At 35.4% G+C, this 3,488-nt stretch overlaps 1 protein-coding gene across 1 annotated transcript; it reads left to right on the top strand.

Annotated features, from left to right (window-relative positions):
• The first annotated feature begins 860 nt into the window (after positions 1-860).
• Positions 861-2,758, top strand: LOC140971888 (protein FAR1-RELATED SEQUENCE 5-like). Its single transcript, XM_073434421.1, has 3 exons — positions 861-1,245; positions 1,366-2,516; positions 2,705-2,758. Exons 1-3 carry the CDS (start codon positions 861-863, stop codon positions 2,756-2,758), a joined length of 1,590 nt encoding a protein of 529 aa, XP_073290522.1.
• The last annotated feature ends 730 nt before the right edge of the window (positions 2,759-3,488 follow it).

The following is a 3,488-nucleotide window of genomic DNA, read 5'->3' on the forward strand; positions in this document are numbered from 1 at the left end:
TGACTGACGATGTATATGTATACGATGACATGAGATATGATGAGCTGAGGCTTGGGCTCAGTGGGCGGGTAATGCTGTCGCTGATGTCCCCCGTCGCCGGGTACCACGGTTTTATAGATGGATCCATCGAATAGAGCTTATACGATAGAGCTGATACGAAAGTCACAACTAATGAACTGAATTCAATTAAAAGAAAATTTTTAAGTTTATGATGACACGATGAGCTGTTTTGACACGTATATGATGATATGAGATGACATGCTTTGAGACGATATGATTTAACACGACACGTATACGTATATGATGACATGAGATGACATACTTTGACACGATATGATTTTACAATACACGTTTACGTTATGCTTTTAAGTTCATGAAAGATATGTTAAGTATGATTTTTTTCACTGCTGTGTGCTATGTATATGTACTTGTTATTCCTGGTACAGGTGTGTTGAGTCTTTAGACTCACTAGGCGTGTGTGATGCATGTGAGCTTGATGGTGAGGGGACTGGAGGTGCCGAACTCTGAGTAGGCAGACCTGGTGCGGTGACACGACCCGAGGACCACATGTTTTCCACATTACGATTTATGAGATTGAGAGGAGATGGATATTTGCATACGTTGATGATTTTAAGATTTGTAATTGTTCATGTTTACACATGATTTTGGGATGAGTTTGGTTAATTAAAATAAATATGATTATTTTAAATGTTACTTCGAAAATGCGAGATTTTATAAAAAAAAAAATTTCCGCACTTTTAAAAATTAGTAGACGTCACACGAGAAGTAGAAGTAAATGTAAAGCAAAGCTCAGAATAACTAGGCAACGTGGTGGAGAATGGACGGTCGGTAGAAATGTAATGGAACATAATCATGAAATGCTTGCGGCTGATCAAAGACATTTGTTGAGATCATCACGCAATATTTCATATGTTCAAAAATCTATTGTGGAGTCCATGGTAAATTCTGTGATAACAGTGTCTAATGCTGTCTTTTATATGATAAATGAAGCACAAGGACCACAGAATTTGAACTTTATTCGAAAAGATGCATATGATTATCTTGGTCGCATAAAAAAACAAACGAAAGTTGAAAACGGAGATGCTTCTGCATTACTTCTTCCTTTTATAAACAAGTCGAATAAAGAGTCAAATTTTTATTGGAATGTGCAATTAGATGATGACAATAGAGTCATGAACTTCTTCCTTAGGGATTCCAGATGTGAAGCTGATTATGAGTTTTTTGGTGATATATTATCAGTTGACACGACTTAGCGAACCAATCGGTACAATTTGATATGTGCTCCTTTCGTTGGAATTAATCAGCACAGACAAAATGTAATGTTTGGCTTGGCATTTATGTCAGATGAAACTGAGAGTTCATTTGAATTGTTGTTCAAAACTTTTCTTAATTCTATGAATGGGAAACAACCTGAAACAATTTTTACAAATCAATGCCAAGCAATGATGAATGCAATTGAAACAATTTTTCCACATTCACACCATCGGTTATGTCAATGGCACATCAATCAAAATGCTCCATCACACTTAGGTAGTTTGAATGGTGATTCGAGTTTTAAAAGATTGTGGAATAAATGCATGACTCATTGTGAATCTGAAGAAGAATTTGAATCCACATGGAGTATTATGATTGATGAATACAATCTCAGTGGCCACAAATGGTTAAATGGTATGTACACGTTGAGATACAAATGGGCTACTGCGTTTAGCAATCACAAGTTTAGTGCAGGGCTATTGGCAACTTCTAGAAGTGAGGTGACAAATGCTGTGTTGAAGAGATCAAGAAACAGTGCAATTTCATTGTATGATTTTGTGGTTAATTACGAAAAAATCCAACAAAGTTGGCGAGAGAAAGAGAAGGCCGAAGATACGCGTTGTCATCACAAGAAAGCTCCGACAATATTGAAAAACAATCCAATGTTGAATTCTGCAGTTGATATTTATACACTCACCGTGTACAAGCTATTCGAGTTAGAGTTTATTAATTCTTTGAATATGCGATTTATTGAGATGCCTTTAGATTTCAGTGCGGTTTCCCTCGATTTTAAAGTAAAATCTCATGATGAGAACTCAAGGGTGGTTCGACACGTGCTATTTAATAAGGAGACTACTGAAGTAAAATGCAGTTGTCAGAAATTCGAGTCAATGGGAATATTGTGCAAACACATTTTGATGGTCTTTAATTTTATGAATGTGAATTATATTCCCAAACCCTACTCGAAGAAGCGCTTGATGAAAAATGCAAAAAATAGAGTTTTGGTAGATGATTTTTGTCAGCAAGAAAGTGGAAGTGGCCAGGAATCTGAGATGGTTTTTGTAAACCAACTTATGAGATCGACATATACTCTTACCATGCGATGTAAATCTAATGGAGATGCAAGAAAGAAATTGACAGAAATTGTAGAAGGTGCGAGAGAACAAATAGATGAGTTCTTTGAAAAACTTAAGTTGGATGACAACGGGATTCAAGAAGAAAACATGGTAGATGAAATGGTTGTACGTAATCCTCCTCAAGTCAAGTCAAGAAGAATTACAAATAAAAACATACAACGTCATTGGGATGATAAAAGTAAGAAAAGAAAAGGAAAAGGAAAAGTTGACAGTTCAAGTAAGTCGTGATTTCTTTTGTTAATTGTTAATAGTTATTTCAATCTTTAATAACTTTTTCTCATTGTGTGATGTAGATGCAAGATGCGGCAAAAGAAAAGGACAAAGCTCATAGGCTTCCCAATGCATGAATAGCCAAGAAGTAGATAATGCCCAACAACTACAAAATCCTAATGTCCCAACAACATTGACATCTCAATTGGAAGTCAATCAACTATATAATTGGGTTAATCCAAATTTATCACTTTTGTTCTGGTTTGGTAAGGCTCTGTAAAGATTCTGGAGATAACATGCTTTTGAGGGGCTTTTGTAATGAAATTCTGGAGATAACTTGTTGTTGTGGGACTTCTGTTTTTGTTACGCTCTTGCTGTTGTGGGGCTTCTGTTTCAGTGAGGCTCTGTAGAGATATCTGTAAATTATGTAATGGCCAGACACTACTTAGACAAATGATATTGTATTTTGGGAAATCAAGCTTTGCTTCTCAAGTATATTTTAGTCTATATTTTTCTGCTTCCAATCTGGATTGTGTGTATTGGGAAATCAGGCATTTGTTCTGCATTTGTAAAAGTTGACCCTTATAAATTACATCCCATGTGCCTCGAAGACGTGTGTCCCATAATTAAATGTAGCATTGTTCATATTAATCCCCATCCATGCTATATGCACGTGGCTCAGAAAAATACATATTTTTTGTTTCAACACTATAAATGCATAGCAGACTAGAAAAACTACTAAATACTACCAGAAATACTATAAATGCATAGCAAACCAGGAATATTACTAAATACTTTATGAGAACAAAGTCATTAATCCACTTATCTTACATGACAAAACAAAACAATTAAAAAGATTCATTGTAA

The sequence above is a fragment of the Primulina huaijiensis genome, chromosome 1 (genome assembly GCF_012295235.1).
Source record: "Primulina huaijiensis isolate GDHJ02 chromosome 1, ASM1229523v2, whole genome shotgun sequence".
In the NCBI taxonomy this organism is placed as follows: Eukaryota; Viridiplantae; Streptophyta; class Magnoliopsida; order Lamiales; family Gesneriaceae; genus Primulina; species Primulina huaijiensis.

Excerpts from the sequence above, each read along its gene's own strand:
- LOC140971888 (XM_073434421.1), top strand. The coding sequence starts at position 861 with ATGGAACATAATCATGAAATGCTTGCGGCTGATCAAAGACATTTGTTG. Across the intron at positions 1,246-1,365 it reads AGCTGATTATGAGTTTTTTG|ATGAAACTGAGAGTTCATTT; the intron begins GTGATATATTAT and ends CATTTATGTCAG. Across the intron at positions 2,517-2,704 it reads ACATGGTAGATGAAATGGTT|ATGCAAGATGCGGCAAAAGA; the intron begins GTACGTAATCCT and ends TGTGTGATGTAG.